We start from the raw sequence: 16,889 nt of genomic DNA, 5'->3' as shown, positions 1-16,889 counted from the left end.
GAAGTCCACTTTGGGCACCTTGAAGCTGGGGGTCTTCACCTTGGGCAGGTGGCCCTTGAGGCCGCCTCTGACTTCCACGTCCGGGAGTGTGGCTTCGGGTACCTCCAGCTCAGGGGGCTGCACGGCCTTGACGCCTGATGCGACATCCACGTCCACGGACGGGAGCTGGATGCTGAGGTCTCCGGTCTTGAGGTCCCCTTGGGCAGAGGGCAGGGTGACGTCCGCCTGCACCTCGGGCAGCGTGACGTCCACGTCGCTGTGCATGGAGGCCTCGATGGACTTGCCAGCTGCGGAGCCCCCGAAGGACGGCATCTTGAACTTGGGCATCTTGAACTTGCTGTCCCTGGCCCCCACGTCCTTGCCTCCCAGGGCGATGTCCGCCTCCAGCGTGGCATCAGGGGCGCGAATCTCGACGTCAGCGGTGGGCAGCTTCACCTCGACGCTGGGGGTGCTGACCTCTGCCTTGGGGCCCTTCACGTCCAGCTTGGGCGCCGAGATGTCCACCTGGGGCGCCTTGAAGTCCACTTTGGGCACCTTGAAGCTGGGGGTCTTCACCTTGGGCAGGTGGCCCTTGAGGCCGCCTCTGACTTCCACGTCCGGGAGTGTGGCTTCGGGTACCTCCAGCTCAGGGGGCTGCACGGCCTTGACGCCTGATACGACATCCACGTCCACGGACGGGAGCTGGATGCTGAGGTCTCCGGTCTTGAGGTCCCCTTGGGCAGAGGGCAGGGTGACGTCCGCCTGCACCTCGGGCAGCGTGACGTCCACGTCGCTGTGCATGGAGGCCTCGATGGACTTGCCAGCAGCGGAGCCCCCGAAGGACGGCATCTTGAACTTGGGCATCTTGAACTTGCTGTCCCTGGCCCCCACGTCCTTGCCTCCCAGGGCGATGTCCGCCTCCAGCGTGGCATCAGGGGCGCGAATCTCGACGTCAGCGGTGGGCAGCTTCACCTCGACGCTGGGGGTGCTGACCTCTGCCTTGGGGCCCTTCACGTCCAGCTTGGGCGCCGAGATGTCCACCTGGGGCGCCTTGAAGTCCACTTTGGGCACCTTGAAGCTGGGGGTCTTCACCTTGGGCAGGTGGCCCTTGAGGCCGCCTCTGACTTCCACGTCCGGGAGTGTGGCTTCGGGTACCTCCAGCTCAGGGGGCTGCACGGCCTTGACGCCTGATGCGACATCCACGTCCACGGACGGGAGCTGGATGCTGAGGTCTCCGGTCTTGAGGTCCCCTTGGGCAGAGGGCAGGGTGACGTCCGCCTGCACCTCGGGCAGCGTGACGTCCACGTCGCTGTGCATGGAGGCCTCGATGGACTTGCCAGCTGCGGAGCCCCCGAAGGACGGCATCTTGAACTTGGGCATCTTGAACTTGCTGTCCCTGGCCCCCACGTCCTTGCCTCCCAGGGCGATGTCCGCCTCCAGCGTGGCATCAGGGGCGCGAATCTCGACGTCAGCGGTGGGCAGCTTCACCTCGACGCTGGGGGTGCTGACCTCTGCCTTGGGGCCCTTCACGTCCAGCTTGGGCGCCGAGATGTCCACCTGGGGCGCCTTGAAGTCCACTTTGGGCACCTTGAAGCTGGGGGTCTTCACCTTGGGCAGGTGGCCCTTGAGGCCGCCTCTGACTTCCACGTCCGGGAGTGTGGCTTCGGGTACCTCCAGCTCAGGGGGCTGCACGGCCTTGACGCCTGATGCGACATCCACGTCCACGGACGGGAGCTGGATGCTGAGGTCTCCGGTCTTGAGGTCCCCTTGGGCAGAGGGCAGGGTGACGTCCGCCTGCACCTCGGGCAGCGTGACGTCCACGTCGCTGTGCATGGAGGCCTCGATGGACTTGCCAGCAGCGGAGCCCCCGAAGGACGGCATCTTGAACTTGGGCATCTTGAACTTGCTGTCCCTGGCCCCCACGTCCTTGCCTCCCAGGGCGATGTCCGCCTCCAGCGTGGCATCAGGGGCGCGAATCTCGACGTCAGCGGTGGGCAGCTTCACCTCGACGCTGGGGGTGCTGACCTCTGCCTTGGGGCCCTTCACGTCCAGCTTGGGCGCCGAGATGTCCACCTGGGGCGCCTTGAAGTCCACTTTGGGCACCTTGAAGCTGGGGGTCTTCACCTTGGGCAGGTGGCCCTTGAGGCCGCCTCTGACTTCCACGTCCGGGAGTGTGGCTTCGGGTACCTCCAGCTCAGGGGGCTGCACGGCCTTGACGCCTGATGCGACATCCACGTCCACGGACGGGAGCTGGATGCTGAGGTCTCCGGTCTTGAGGTCCCCTTGGGCAGAGGGCAGGGTGACGTCCGCCTGCACCTCGGGCAGCGTGACGTCCACGTCGCTGTGCATGGAGGCCTCGATGGACTTGCCAGCAGCGGAGCCCCCGAAGGACGGCATCTTGAACTTGGGCATCTTGAACTTGCTGTCCCTGGCCCCCACGTCCTTGCCTCCCAGGGCGATGTCCGCCTCCAGCGTGGCATCAGGGGCGCGAATCTCGACGTCAGCGGTGGGCTGCTTCACCTCGACGCTGGGGGTGCTGACCTCTGCCTTGGGGCCCTTCACGTCCAGCTTGGGCGCCGAGATGTCCACCTGGGGCGCCTTGAAGTCCACTTTGGGCACCTTGAAGCTGGGGGTCTTCACCTTGGGCAGGTGGCCCTTGAGGCCGCCTCTGACTTCCACGTCCGGGAGTGTGGCTTCGGGTACCTCCAGCTCAGGGGGCTGCACGGCCTTGACGCCTGATGCGACATCCACGTCCACGGACGGGAGCTGGATGCTGAGGTCTCCGGTCTTGAGGTCCCCTTGGGCAGAGGGCAGGGTGACGTCCGCCTGCACCTCGGGCAGCGTGACGTCCACGTCGCTGTGCATGGAGGCCTCGATGGACTTGCCAGCTGCGGAGCCCCCGAAGGACGGCATCTTGAACTTGGGCATCTTGAACTTGCTGTCCCTGGCCCCCACGTCCTTGCCTCCCAGGGCGATGTCCGCCTCCAGCGTGGCATCAGGGGCGCGAATCTCGACGTCAGCGGTGGGCAGCTTCACCTCGACGCTGGGGGTGCTGACCTCTGCCTTGGGGCCCTTCACGTCCAGCTTGGGCGCCGAGATGTCCACCTGGGGCGCCTTGAAGTCCACTTTGGGCACCTTGAAGCTGGGGGTCTTCACCTTGGGCAGGTGGCCCTTGAGGCCGCCTCTGACTTCCACGTCCGGGAGTGTGGCTTCGGGTACCTCCAGCTCAGGGGGCTGCACGGCCTTGACGCCTGATGCGACATCCACGTCCACGGACGGGAGCTGGATGCTGAGGTCTCCGGTCTTGAGGTCCCCTTGGGCAGAGGGCAGGGTGACGTCCGCCTGCACCTCGGGCAGCGTGACGTCCACGTCGCTGTGCATGGAGGCCTCGATGGACTTGCCAGCTGCGGAGCCCCCGAAGGACGGCATCTTGAACTTGGGCATCTTGAACTTGCTGTCCCTGGCCCCCACGTCCTTGCCTCCCAGGGCGATGTCCGCCTCCAGCGTGGCATCAGGGGCGCGAATCTCGACGTCAGCGGTGGGCAGCTTCACCTCGACGCTGGGGGTGCTGACCTCTGCCTTGGGGCCCTTCACGTCCAGCTTGGGCGCCGAGATGTCCACCTGGGGCGCCTTGAAGTCCACTTTGGGCACCTTGAAGCTGGGGGTCTTCACCTTGGGCAGGTGGCCCTTGAGGCCGCCTCTGACTTCCACGTCCGGGAGTGTGGCTTCGGGTACCTCCAGCTCAGGGGGCTGCACGGCCTTGACGCCTGATGCGACATCCACGTCCACGGACGGGAGCTGGATGCTGAGGTCTCCGGTCTTGAGGTCCCCTTGGGCAGAGGGCAGGGTGACGTCTGCCTGCACCTCGGGCAGCGTGACGTCCACGTCGCTGTGCATGGAGGCCTCGATGGACTTGCCAGCTGCGGAGCCCCCGAAGGACGGCATCTTGAACTTGGGCATCTTGAACTTGCTGTCCCTGGCCCCCACGTCCTTGCCTCCCAGGGCGATGTCATCCCCATCCTTCTCTTCTTTCACTTTTGTTTTTTTGTGTTTTTCTTCTTCTTTTGAATTATCTACATTTTCCATGCCTCGATCTGCTTTCTCTCTCCTTATTGTTTCCCCTCTTTCCTCTGCAGTGACCCTGAACTTCGGAGTCTTCAGCTTTGGGAATCGGACTTGTGTTCCTTGTAGTGCTATGTCAATCGTCTTCTCCTGTGTCTTATCTTTTAGTGACAGCTTTGCCAGCTCTTGTTCCAGCTCTTGCACGTCTTTCAGCTCACCCTGCCCTGCCCCGCTCTGCTTTCTGTCAGCTCTCTTTGTGCCCATAGCGTCTTCCTTGCGTATTTGTGTTTCGTGTTGGTCCCATCTTCCTTGCCTGTGTTTCGTCTTTGCTGCTTCCCTGCTCTCCCCTAGGGTCATCTGCACTGGGTCCGAGGGCTGCTCTGTGCTCAGGCTACTCTTTGGGACCGCCTGTTTCTGCAGTCTCTTGTCCTGAATTCCAATCATGCCGTCTTCCTGAGCATCACTCCAGGCCTCGGCCTCCTCCTGGAGCCCTGTGTGGCCCTCTCCTCCTGGGGTCCCTCTACCCCGCTGCCAGCTTGTGCCCCCCGACTTTCCCGAGATCTTCCTGAATCTTAGGTTTATGAGGCTTTTCCTGCGTCTGCCTCCAGTGCCTGCCTTCATTTCCTGTGGGTCTTCGGGGTGCTGTGCCTCTGTGTCGGTGCTGGTTGGCGACACATCTCCCTCAGCTCCCTTCTCATAGGCTTCTGAGGAGCTGTGTGACCTCCGCGGGCCCAGGCGGCCTTTGCTCTTGATGGCCTGGAATTTGGGCCACGACAGTCGCTCCCTCTGGGCCCTTCGCCCTCTACCTGTGCGGGTCTTTGATATTAGCCTCTCCTGGTCCTCTTCTCCTTCCAGTGTCTTTGTGGGTGTGTCCAGAAGGCCTTCTGTGATGTCTTGCTCCTGAAATACAAGGGCGGTGAACGGGGGTCTCTAGGGTCTGGCTCCTGCCACCTCTGAAGACAGTGAATCCTGCTGTGGCACGGAAACCATGCAATGTGCTCCTGGGTGGACGGCAGGGAAGTCTGTCCACTCGCTTTAACATGACAGAGACACAACTCTGCCATTCGCAGGAGGGCGTTGGTGGGTGCTGGTGGAGGATTGGGGAGCAGGTGTGTGCTGAGGTGGGATTGGGGGAGCGGGTGGCTGCTGGGGAGGCCTTGGGGAGCAGGTGGGTGTAGGGAGGCTGGAGAGAGTAGGTGGGTGCTGGGGAGGTCTGAGGAGCAGGTGACAGGGAGAGTCAGGGGGCATGAGTAGGTGCTAGGGTGGGTGGGGGAGAGCAGGCTGGTGCTGGGGTAGAATGGGGCAGTGGGGAGTTGCTAGGGGAGTCAGGGGCGTGGGATGGGGGTGGGACAACTGGTGAGTGTTGGTCGAGGTGAGGGAAGGAATGAACCCGCACAAGTGAGTTCGGACCCCTAGTTCCAGCAATAGGAGGAAAGAGGGTCAGTGGACCGGAGGCTCAGTAAGGAAGTACCAGTCCTGCTGCAGGATGCCTGGGTTTGCTCAGGCACCGCTGGGGGAAATGAAGAAAAGGAGGAGAACTGGGGGAAGAGAGAGGGAAGGGAGCAGGCGGGGAGAGAATGGGAGGGGGAGAGCAGGGAGAGAAGGGGGGAGAATACAGGCAGAGGGAGGGCTCAGGAGGAAAAGGAGGGGAGAGAGGGAAAGGGAGAGAGGGAGCAGGAGGGGAGGCGGGAGGAAAGAGGGATAGAGGAGAGGAAAGGGAGATGGGGAGGGGGGTAAGGAGGAGAGAGGAGGGCAGAGGGGGGAGGGGAAGGGAGGAATGGAGGGGGAGAGAAGGGACAGAGGAAGGGGGAGAGAGGGAAAGGGAAGGGAGACAGAGAAATGGGGGAGGGGTGAAGGGAGGGGGAGGGGGAGCCCTGGCCCCATGGTCACCTGCTGGCGGGTGCGCTGTGCCTCAGGAAGCTTCCGGCGGATGCAGAACTGCACCTTGTAGGGCTCCGAGTACTGCAGGATCTTGAGTGCATCTTCATACCGGATGTCATCGAAGAAGATGGTGGCGCTGAGCAACTGATCCCCTGGACACAGACACACCTTGAGCCCCAGTCCCCCAGCGGCCATGGGACGCGGAGGGCCCCACACACCCGCAGCTCGAGCCCTGCCCTCTGCACGCACCTTCTTGCAGGCTGAAGAGCTTGGCCGCCGTGGAGCCCTTGAGCACCTGCTTGACGAAGAGGCCGTGCCGCCCGCCGCCTGTCACGCTGTAGCCGCTCGCGCCCGCCTCCACCTCGGTCTTCAGCGTGGCCTCTGCACACTCCTGCGAGATGCACCATCAGAGCCCCAGGCCCAGCCGCTGGGTGGTACCTCCCTCCCGCTCCCTTGCTCCTGCCCACTCCCCCAACCGTGCCGCCCCCACTGGCTGCCTGGCAGGAGGGCATGGCGCTGTCACCCTCCACACAGGTCTAGAACCTTCCATGGCATGTGCCAAAGCTGGCCACGGTGGACCCCACTGCACTCGCCTTCTTCCCCCTGCCTGGATGTCCCCCCAGGACAGTGGGCAAGGCCACCTGCAGAGCCGATGTCTCTCCTTCCATGTCCCATTCTTCAGAGCCTGGCGGGGCCCCTGTGGGGGCGCCTCTCCCTGACTCCGCTCCCCGACACCCACCTCTGTGCGACTCATCCTGGAAAAGGTCCTCGAGTCCCCAGAGTCCCGTTTCCGCCAGGCTCTCCAGCTGCCCCTTTCGTCCTCCTGCAGCCAGACACAGCAGTTAGTGCCAGGGACCCCAGCGACAAGTGACTTCCAGCCCCCTTCCCAGGGAGCCCCACCGCCGCTGAGCTTGGCATGGCAGACCGAGTAAAGAGCATGAGCCCTTAGGGCTGTGCAGGACCCCTGTGCCAGCTCGCAGGGCCGGGTGCTGGCCCCGCTGTTCCCACCATTATTCAGCTGAAGGGGGTCCCAGGACAGGCCGTGGGTGAGACCGTGGCTGAGAGCCCAGACATGCAGCCACACTGTGCCCTGTGTGAGTATAGCGCCTTACCAGGAGGCCCACGCTGGCGCCCTCAGTGCACTCGTACACGGGGGATGAGCCCTGCGGCCGGGGCCGTATGATCTCAGCCCCAGGCCCCTCGGTCACCTGCAGGAGAGGAGCACACTGCCCTCAGCCCATCGGCTGGGCGGGGGCAGCGAGGGGATGGGTGGTGGTGGAACCCCCGGCCTCACTTACAGAGCTCTCCTCAGCTTCGAGGTCCAGATCCTCAGGCTGAAGGCGCCGGCCAGCAGCTGCACGGGAGAGTCGGAGTCAGAGTAAAGTGAGGGTTGGCGCAGGCTGGAGCCACGGCACAGCGGGGAGGACTCTTGCCTCACACGCGGTCGCCCCATGTTCGAATCCCAGCACCCCATATGGGCCCCTGACCACCACCAGGAGTGACCCCTGAGTGCAGAGCCAGAGTAAGCCCTGAGTATTGCTTAGTGTGGACCAAAAATTAAACCCCTGGGGGGCTGGAGCGATAGTACAGTGGGTAGGGTGTTTGCCTTGCATGCGGCTGACCCGGGTTCGATTCCCAGCATACCATATGGTCCCCCAAGCATTGCCAGGAGTAATTCCTGAGTGCAGAGCCAGAAGTAACCCCTGTGCAATGCTGGGTGTGACCCAAAAAGCCAAAAAAAAATTAACCCCCCCCAAAAGTGAGAATGTGGGGATAGGGAAGGACTTGCTCAAAATAAGGAGCTTCTGCACCCCTGTTACCCCTGAAGGGGGAGGAGCACCTGCACCGTGCTCCCTGGAGGAGTACCTGCACCCATATTCTCTGGAGGTATGCTTTCATTGTGCTCCCTGGAGTGAAAGGAGTGCCTGCATTGTGCTCCCCGGAGGGGGAGGAGCCCCTGCACCGTGTGTCTGCACATGCAGGGGTTGGGAGGTCCCCAGCACTGCACTGGGAGCAGCCCCTGAAGCCCCTGGCTATAGGCCCAAACCCAAATCAGAGAGGCTAAAGCCATCAGGCCTGGGGAATTCCTGGGAAATGTGATGCTAATGCTTTAATGAAGAGAATATCAGAAGTTGGAAAAAGCAAGAGCTGGACTTTCAGAGAGGCTGCAAGTGATTCAACAGCAACGGACTGCAAACCTGCTGGCTCCCAAGATGACCTCGGCAAAGAGTAGGGAACAGAGTAGGGAACAGAGGGTGTGAAGAAGCAAGCAGCTCCGGTCCCGGGCCACTGCTGCATCCAGCTGAAGGAACGCTGCCAGTCAGGAGGAAAAACGGAAAATGTCATGGGGCAGGAAACGCCACAAACCCCTCAGGCAGACAGAGATGTCAGAACTCCACACGCCTCAGGCCGGGCCGTGCTGGGAAGGCCCAGCACCAGCAGGCACCATGCGGGCAGCGTCCCACCAGGCCAGCGCTGCGTTCTCCCGCCTCCCACCTGCAGGGAGTGTTCCTGCTGCAGGGAGCTTTTCCCATCTGAGACTGGATGGGGGCATGCTTGGGGGTCCCAGGTCAGCTCTCCAGTGGACAGCGGGGTGCCACAGGTTGCCTGGCTGGTCCTGGATAGGACTTAATCGTGGGCCTTCACCTGGTCCTCCTCGTAGCTCATCCTGTGCATAAAAGGCTGTTTCATGAGCAGGTGCTGACCACAGGCGGGTGGAAAGGACCAACAGTTTGAGCCAAAGTTGCTTCATTTCCCCAGAATACTGACATACTGCTTGGGGCTCTTCTGGGAGTGAGCACTGCCTGTGCATAGGTCCTCAGGAAGCCTGGTGTGCAGAGAATGTTCTGGAACTGGATGGTGATGACTGCACAAGTCTACAAAGTACTAAAAGTGACTGAATTGCACAGCTACCGTGGGTGGGGGCTCTGGGGGAAACGGTTCCTCAAAAGAGAGGCACAGCAGGTAGGGCATTTGCTTGCACGTGCCCGACCCGGGTTCGATTTCCAGCATCCCATATGGTCCCCCGAGCACTGCCAGGAGTAATCCCTGAGTGCATGAGCCAGGAGTAACCCCTGTGCATCGCTGGGTGTAACCCAAAAAGACAAAAAAAAAAAAAAAAGAAGGGAAAAAAAGAGAGGCAAGACTCAAAAAAGAGCAGAGAACCGTATGCCATAGAGATGCCAGGCTGTCTTATCAGGGGCAGCCTGGAGGAGGGGGCAGGTGAGGGCCCTCCCTGCCCCAACAGAGCCAGCCTGGGCAGCTGAAAAGCTCCAGAACCCAATCGCCACCAGGCTCACGGCTGCTCTCCACACGCTTGGACGAGCCTCATCCATGAGTGAATGTACTCCTGAACCAGGCCACTGATGTACCAAGAGTAGCACACTATGTTTGATGGAGTTTAAAGTAGAAAGCAACCAATCTTAGGGGGAAATATACATATATATATAAGCACACAAGACTCAGTGACGGACCGTATATACGTGGGGGACACCATGAGACACAGGGGAGGACTCAGTGACCACCAGGCACATAAACGGGTGGACAGGCACTGGAGCCGCAGAAGACCAAGACAGCCAGGGCCCCTGCTGGGCAGCACCACACCCTGAAGTCCTATGGGCTAAAGAGGTGGAAATTGAACAGAAAATTTGCACCGGTCAGTGGTAGTAACAGGGACTGAGAGAGGGCAGCAGGAGGGCTGATGTGGGTTGAGTGCCCCACATCCCATATGGTCCTGAGCACCGCCAGTGGTAATTCTTGAATGCAGAGCCAGGAGAAACCACTGAGCACTGCCGGGTGTGGCCCCAAAACAACAACAAAAGAAGGTGGTCAAACTCCATGTGCCGAGGGGAGGCCCAGAGAAGAGGCGAGGCCTGGGGGAAGGGCCGGGGCACCCTTGGATATGGTTGCTGAGGACGGAGCATGTAGGTCAGTAAGCAAGGGATGGCCCCCAAGGAAAACAGCTTCTGGGGGGTCACAGTGGTCATGGGGGTGTGGGGACCTGAGCGAGACATGTGGCCAGTGCTCCAAGCACACAGGCAGTGATGGGACACACCCACATACCCAGTGGGCTGGGCCTTTGGGTTCCAGCATTTTGGGGTACTGTGGCCACAGGAGGCTGCACGTGCCGGCCCTGCATTTGGCCCCAGCAGTACAAGGCAGCCAGCACTCAGGAGCTCCAAGACCCCACCCCATTCCTGGGGAGGGCCACAGCCACCCCCACACACAGCATCCTCCCATTCTCCTAGCTGCACCCAGAAACCAAGGCTGTGTGCCCGCCCAGCCATGGACCAATCTCTCCACACAGCCCCGCCCACGGGGACCCCGCATGGCTGCAGCCAGGAGAGCAGCCCCAGAGCCTGGGTGGGAGGGCCCGTGTCCCCAGACCCCACGCACACAGTCCCCGAATACAGACTCCAAGGGCCCGGCGTGCCCCACATACAAACTCCAGGGATCCCATGTACCCCCACTTACAGCCCATAGACAGGCCCCCTGTGGTTCCCACATCTGAACCCCCTGAACACACAGGACCCCGAGAGGACTTAGCGCCAGGGTGTCAGGCTGGGTGAGGCCCCACACCCAGGCTCAGCCAGCCTGCCACTGATGGCCCCTCCTTCACAACACCCATCACCCCATCCCAGCAAGGGAAGGAGGGGGGGTGGGTGCCAGGGAAATTACACCAGCACTGCCCCGGGCCCTGTTCCAGAAGCAGGGCTCAGCCCTGGGACCTTATGACACCCATTGTGAGGTCTCCAGCTACCTGCCCCAGTACCTGCTTCCAGGACTCTGCAAAGGGGCCAGGGGTCGGAGCCCCAGAACCCACCCTCCCCTCCTCTGGCTTCCCGCAGAGCCTCAGCTGCCTGTGTGCTGAGTCAGAGGCAGCAAAACAGCCAGAGGTTCAGGGCGTGGCAGAGTCTGTGTGTGTGTGTGTGTGTGTGTGTGTGTGTGTATGCAAAGATCATGTGGAGTGGGGGTGGGGGAGGCCCCTGCAGAGTCCGGGAGAGGGGGCGGGGCTGTAGGGGGTGTCGAGGTGAGCTGGCAGGGGGGCAGGCCTGGGCTGGGCACCAGGCGACCAGGGCAGCAGCAGAAGGCCGTGGTTACTCTAAGACTGCTGGACAAACTGCACCCCCAAAACTCTCAGGAGACTTCAGGGCCCCTCAGAGGGTGTCAGGGGCGGTCCCCATGCTCAGCGCCCCGGGGAGGTCAGGAGCTGAGGCACCACACCCAGCTCAGCCTTGTCACTGCTGGCCCAAGCCTGTCCTTGCCTGGCCCCTCCCTCATGACACCCTTCCCCCCCACCCAGCAAGGGAGGAGGGGGAGCCCTGTCACACTGTGGGGGGAGGGGGTTTGCCCCAGGGACCAGGGACGGAAAGACAGGAAGGGGTCCCGCAGTGGGAGGCGGCTGCAGCCTACCTGCCCTGGCCCAGACTGGCCCTGCCCTGCCTTATTATTATGGTCTTGGGGACCATAATAAAGTGACTCACCGTGAGGCCTCCAAAAACACTTCACAGCTGGGGCGTCATGCCGCCTGCCACACGTCCACCCGGCCCCAGGGCTTCCCGCCTGGTTTCCAGAGAGGAGGCACAGGGGTGGCCAGAGTCCTGAGCCGGCGCCAGAGGGCTGCTGTAGGGACAGCCCAGGGAGGTGCTCTGCGGGCTTGGGGGTCAGGTTCCAGGGCCATGGGGCAGACTTGGGGACTCTCCTGCCACCAGCCAAGTAGAAATTCTTGGGCTCCAGGGGAGGGTTGCTGTCCCCAAATCCAAGTGGCCATCTCAGTCGGGACCCTGGGTCACATCCCTGGCCCCCTGCCTGAGGCCCAGCCACAGGGTCAGACTGCATGTCCGGAGCTAGTGTTGGTCTGTGAAGGGACGCCCTAACTGCAGCCTCAGGGGCCTGCCAGGAGGTGCCCAACTGGGTGGGCAGAACCCCTGGCTGGGCTGTGAGCACTTGAGTGACTCCAGGTGGACCAGCACATTCCCTCCCACACAGAGCATTCACACCGCCATACACAGAGCTGGCACACGCACACACACACACACACAACATTCACACACCCCCCCACACACAGCCAGCACGCACGCACACACAACATTCACATACCCACACACAGCCAGCACGCATGTCCAGTGTTCATGCACCTACATGCTCACACACTCGCACACAGTGTTCACACATGCACAGCCGGCACGCACGCACACACAACGTTCACACACACACACACATAGCGGCATGCACGCACAACGTTCTCGCACCCACACATACACAACACTCACATGCCCACACATACAGCCAGCATGCACACACACACAACATTCACACACCCATACGCACAGCAGGCACACACTCACACACAACATTCACGCACACACACAGCTGGCATTCACGCACATATACACAGCCGGCATTCAAGCACCCACAGCATTCACATACCCCCACACACACCCGGCATTCACACACACAGTGTTTACACACCCACATGCACAGCTGGCACACACCCACACACAGCCGGCACACACGCACACACAACATTCACACACCCACACACAGCCAGCATTCACACACCCACACAGCAAGCATTCACGCACACACAACATTCACGCATCCACACACAGCCGGCATTCACACACACATAATGTTCATGCACCCATACTCACAGCTGTCATTCACACACACACAATGTTCACACACAGTCGGTATTCACACACACACAATGTTCACTCACTCATATGCACAGCCAGCACGCATGCACACACAACGTTTACACACCCACATGCACACCAGCATTCACGCACACTCACATCCGGCCCATTTCTGCAGGGAGAGGGCGGCTGACTGGTCACAAGACTGGCCAGTGCAGCACCCACAGCCTGCCCAAGGCGGCTCAGACAGCAGTGCAGCTGGCATGGGTCTGTGCCACCACTGCCCGAGCCCCGTCATGTCGAAGCCCAGGGCACTACACCAGCCTCTGAGCCCCTGTGGTCCACCCCTGCCCTGCCCCCTCGACCCACAGCCAGGCTCCCCTCGAAGGCCTGCTCCCTCTGACCCCAGTCATGGCTGGGCCCTGTCGATGCCCTTCCCACAGGGCGGGGGGCCTGCTCCAGGCGGGGCACAGGTGGGTACAGTCAACAGGGACACCAGAGCAGGGCCGGGGCAGTGCCCCTACCCACTTCAGCAGCAAGCGGGGTGTTGGGGCCGGGCCTCCCCTGCCCAGCCCCAGGGTACCTCACAGTACCGGACTGTCGTCCACAGCTGGGACCCGCCTGTCCCAGCCCCAGTGGTTGGTCCCAGCTGGGCTCCACACCCAGAGGCGCCCTCGCTCTCGACCCCCACAGACCTGGGCGGGCAGGCAGCCTGGGGCTGGCAACGTGGGGCGGGCAGGAGGGGTGCAGCCACTTACCCAGTCGAGGTGCTCCCGGCCCGCGCAGAAGAAGGGCTGGCCAGGCGGGGCTCCTGCAACTGCCCGCCCGCTGCCCGCCTCCTGCTGGCCCTGAGCCCCAGAACCCCGTGCCTCAGAGGGCACTGGGCCAGGCCCTCGCCGGCAGCCCTGCCATGGCCCGTGGAGGGAAAGCCCGACCAGCCCAGGGCCTGCATGGGAGAGAGACACATAGGTGGACCCCCTTGACGCCCCAGCGGGAGGACACAGGCCTGGGGCACAGCTGGGGCCCCTCGGGAGTGCACTGAACACTCCATGTGTGACTAAGTGGCAGCTGAATCACGCTGTCACCTCACCTGGGAGGTTGTGGGGGTGGGGGGCAGCTGCTCCTCTGCCCGGGCAGATCCAGCCTGAGTGGGGGTGGACTGAGGGGATGGGGGGCATGACACCCTCAGTGGAGAGTGGAGGTCCCAGGGGTTGGGGCTGACTAGGGGTCACCGGCCCCCCACCCCCGGAACACCAGCTCCCTGGGGCTCTGGCCTGTACCCAGCAGTCACCTCATCCCAGGAGGCCAGCACGGAGCACACACTGAATCCCCTGATTGGTCCTACAACCCTCAAATCACCACCCTGCACCCCCCGCCAGTCCCAGCCTCCTGGCAGGGACCCGGACACTGCCTCAGGCAGCCAGAGGTCCCCAGCTCATGGCCAGGGACAGGATGGGGCCTCTGTGCTCGCTGCTCCCCGACCCACGGGGCCCTGCACGCCCCTCCCCACACCCAGGTGGCTAGTGCACTGGTCTCGGGGGGCTGCCAGGGCCAGGAAGGATGGTCAGCGTGCCGGCTGGTGAGGGCACCTGTGCCCCTGCAGATAAGCGCCCTGGGCAGCACCTGATGTCCCCCGGAGCCCCACCCAGCCGGCTCAGCTACACCCAGGCCCGCTCCTCGGGAGTTGGCGTGGGAATGGGGTGCGGGCAGCTGATCGGGAGCATGGCATTCTCAGCGCATGTGTCACGAGGTACCCACGGGTGTGGGTGCCACCCTAGTAGGGCTGCCAAGGAGGGAGCCACCCACCTGGGCTTCCAGCCAGGGCCAGGGATGCCCCAAACAAAGGGCCCTTGGCTGGGCCCAGAGAGCCCCTCAAAGCCCACAGCCCTCACCCCTTCAGGAGCCAGACCCTGGGAGCACCCCCCTGCCCTGAGTCAGGCCCCACCAGCTGAGTGCTCCCGGAGCTGGTCAGATCCACCCCAGAGCCCCATGGTCAGGCAGCTCCGGGGCCCAGCTTCTGGCTACAGAGGAAGCTCTAAGCATTAAATATTCATCCCCCCGCAGCCCCGACGCCCCGGCCTCCCCAAAGGAAAACCAAAGGGGCGCCTGGCCCGGAGACCCCCAACGGGGCTCAGCACACACAGGTGATGGCCCTAGCCCTGTGCCCCAGGCCCTCCGGGCACCTCCAGCCTAACTCCAGCCTCTGTTACCCCCAATCCTGATCCTTCCAACACCCTAAGAAGGCACTGGGGTGCTATATATACCCCGAGAACACACCTGATGCTATTTCCCAGACTGTCTCTTTGTCTGCTCCACCATCCCCCACCCTAGGCACCCAATACAGACTCACCCCCTAACATAGCCCTGGTCGGCACCCAGCCCTCCTGCTGAGCTACTCAGAAGCCAAGGGCTGCTTCCTTCAGGAAGCCCTCCCTGACTGTGTCCCTCGGAGACTTGGGCCTTTCCCTCCCGCAGTGGGAGAAGAGCACCCACCTTGGGTTCTTCCAGGCACCTCCACTTCTTGAGTCCTGGGCAAGCCAGTCACAGGCTGGCTCTGACACCGTCACGGGTCGCCCAGGGGCGGTGCAGGTCCAGGGGTGCCTGACCCTGCCCAAGGTGGGGGTGGTGGGGGCTGGCCCCAAGACAGAGCACGAGGCAAGGCTCCATCCTGACACGAGAGTGAAGGGGTCACGCCCAGGAAGACCCAGAGGACTCGGGCAGCCCCGGAACGAGCTGGGGCACAGCAGAGTGCGGGAGCGGAGGGGGCGGACACGCCTTGTGGCCTGCGAGGGCAGGCCTCTGCGGGCCCCTCAGTGTGGGCCTGGTGAGGGGTGTGGAGCCCGGGGGCTCAGCGGGTGTGTGGGGGCGGCGGGAGGTGCAGGCGGGGGCAGGCACCCTGAGCAGGTTTGCCTGTGGGAGGTGATGGGGCCAAGACCCTGGACCCTCCTGGGGCCCATCTCAGGAGGGATGCTCTGAGGGTAAGACCCCCGGGGTCTGGAGCAGTCCACTGGGCCACTGCGGCCCTTCCCTGGGAGGCGGCAGGGGATGGGGAGGGGCTTGGAGACCAGGCACCCCATTGCGGGGGTCCGGGCGCCCCGCCAAGGTGGAGGCTGTGAGGCTCTTTCCCGGCAGCTGCCCAGGGAGTGGACGGAGAGGGTGTTCCGGGCCGGGGTCTGCTGTGAGCCTGGATGGCGGGTCTTCCACCTGCGGGCACCCTGGTGAGGCGGTGTGAGGGGGCGCTGCAGCAGGAGCACAGGGAGCGGGGCTCAGCCACCACCAAGGCCCTGGGCCGGCAGCCAGCCAGGTGTCCAGGGTGTGGCCGGCTGCGGCATTTCCAACTGTGGCCAGAGCTAACCCAGCCCAGCCTGCTGACACACCTGAGGGCAGACACACGTGCACGCCGATATCATGGGCGCATACACAAGCATGCACACACTGCACCTGGCGGAGTCCCACAGGGGCATGGACCCCTCACTACCGGCATCCCTGAAGGTACCTTGTGGACGAACCCCACTTCCCTTCCCGGCTCTGGCGGACCCTGCCGACCCCGACCCCATGCCTCACCAGAGGCCACAGCTCAGGTGTACTCTGCACAGCCACCACTCACTAGTGCCACCTCCGACGCCCTGGCCCCCGCTTCTCCAGGAGCCACACTGCTTGCCCCCACAGAGCACGCGGGTCACAGGCCCTGCTCGGTCCACCTCCGGCGCCAAGACCCCATCCCGAAGGGCGGAGGCGGGTCAGCCGGCTGAGCTGCGACCCCGGAAGCCAGAGGCACAGTCACGCGAGCGACCCCCGCCCCGAGCCGCGCGGCGGAGCCCACCCGTCCCGGGGAGCGGGCTGCAAGCGGGGAGGCGCACCGCTGCCGGGGGCTCCGGCCCAGCTGGGCAGCACCACGTGGAAGCAGTCGCACATCGCGGCGCGGGCAGTGCGGGCCGCCGCGGCCCGGGCTCCAGCTGCGGGTCCGGGGGCGCGTCCGGGAGGCGCGGCGGGCGGGCGGCGCGAAGGGCTGCGGCCTCGGACTGCGGCCGGTGCCCAGACCCCGGCGGCCGGCCCCGCCCCGGCCCGCCCCGGCCCGCCCCCCGCGCGCCCCGCCACTGCGGAGCCGGCCCGGGCGGCCGCACAGGCCTCATTCAGCTCATTGGCTGCGGCCATGGCCAGCCCCGCCCCTCTGCCCGCCCCACCCCGCCCCGCCCCAGACGCGGCCCCGCCCAGCCACGGCCCCGGGCCCGCCCCTCCCGAGGCCAGGCCCCGTCCCAGCACGGCCCCTCCCGAGACCAGGCCCTGCCCATCCCAAGGCAGGCCCCGCCCCTCCCGAGACCAGGCCCC

At 63.7% G+C, this 16,889-nt stretch overlaps 1 protein-coding gene across 1 annotated transcript in view; it reads right to left on the bottom strand.

The window, feature by feature from the left end:
* AHNAK2 (AHNAK nucleoprotein 2) overlaps positions 1-16,475 on the bottom strand; it is a 32,906-nt gene extending 16,431 nt beyond the window's left edge. The window contains exons 1-7 of the mRNA XM_055130203.1: positions 16,421-16,475; positions 7,221-7,276; positions 7,035-7,130; positions 6,656-6,745; positions 6,172-6,313; positions 5,932-6,074; positions 394-4,941 (exon numbers count right to left, since the gene is read on the bottom strand). Coding sequence (XP_054986178.1) covers positions 394-4,941; positions 5,932-6,074; positions 6,172-6,313; positions 6,656-6,745; positions 7,035-7,130; positions 7,221-7,276; positions 16,421-16,475 — 5,130 coding nt within the window. The remainder of the gene's footprint in view (positions 1-393; positions 4,942-5,931; positions 6,075-6,171; positions 6,314-6,655; positions 6,746-7,034; positions 7,131-7,220; positions 7,277-16,420) is intronic.
* Positions 16,476-16,889: the final 414 nt, after the last annotated feature.

This window comes from Sorex araneus, chromosome 3 (genome assembly GCF_027595985.1).
Source record: "Sorex araneus isolate mSorAra2 chromosome 3, mSorAra2.pri, whole genome shotgun sequence".
Taxonomy (NCBI): Eukaryota; Metazoa; Chordata; class Mammalia; order Eulipotyphla; family Soricidae; genus Sorex; species Sorex araneus.
This window is presented reverse-complemented; position numbering and strand designations above follow the sequence as displayed.